This window comes from Trypanosoma equiperdum (genome assembly GCF_001457755.1).
Source record: "Trypanosoma equiperdum strain OVI genome assembly, contig: ctg_20, whole genome shotgun sequence".
NCBI lineage: Eukaryota > Euglenozoa > Kinetoplastea > Trypanosomatida > Trypanosomatidae > Trypanosoma > Trypanosoma equiperdum.
In genome coordinates this window covers 10070-10752 of record NW_027124099.1, presented here as the reverse complement: position 1 = coordinate 10752, position 683 = coordinate 10070, and the positions used below count along the sequence as shown (strand labels likewise).

General features: G+C 32.5%; 1 pseudogene across 1 annotated transcript in view; it reads left to right on the top strand.

Moving 5' to 3' along the window:
- Positions 1-186, top strand: part of TEOVI_000063600:pseudogene — a 1125-nt pseudogene extending 939 nt beyond the window's left edge. Inside the window, exon 3 of the mRNA in view lies at positions 1-186. This exon is cut by the window's left edge and continues 27 nt beyond it. Coding sequence covers positions 1-186 — 186 coding nt within the window.
- Positions 187-683: the final 497 nt, after the last annotated feature.

Genomic DNA, 683 nt, shown 5'->3' with positions numbered 1-683 from the left:
ATTGAAATATTAGTAAAAATTCTAAACAATTTCACAGGTGAAAAGCTCAAAAGGGAAAGAACAGCAGCAAAACAGCAATCACAAACAAAATGCAACACAGAAGCCACTCAACAAACGGAATCAGTGAAGTGCTCCACACTGTAAAAACCTGAATGCAAACCAGAAGCGGGATGCAAATATAATTAAACAAGCAAAGCATATGACAAAGATCAAAAATCCGCAGTTTCCAAAACGAACCAAGAAACTGGAGGGTCAACCACAAATTAAAATGCTCTGATTATGACACGAAAGACACTTGCAAAGAGGTCAATAAAGGAAAAGAAAAACCTGTTTGTGTATGGAAAAAGGGTAAAGACAATGAAGATGACAAGGATACAGAGAAATGCCGAAATAGTAGTTTTCTAGTAACTAAGAAATTCGCCCTCAGTGCTGATGCTTTTTTGCGTTCGGTAGAATTTTATAATTTTAAGGATGTTTTCTTAATTTTATGGAAATTTATGAAAATTATGAATATGTGCTGATTTTTCAACATTCGATATATATTAACAGTTTTTCACGGAAATGTGAAAATTAATAAAATATTTAAAAAAACAATTGAATGTCTATAATAGCGGCCTATAGGTGCAAAGAAGCATGGTGGTAGTGTATGAATAATGACTGATACTCTAATTTTCTTTATTTAT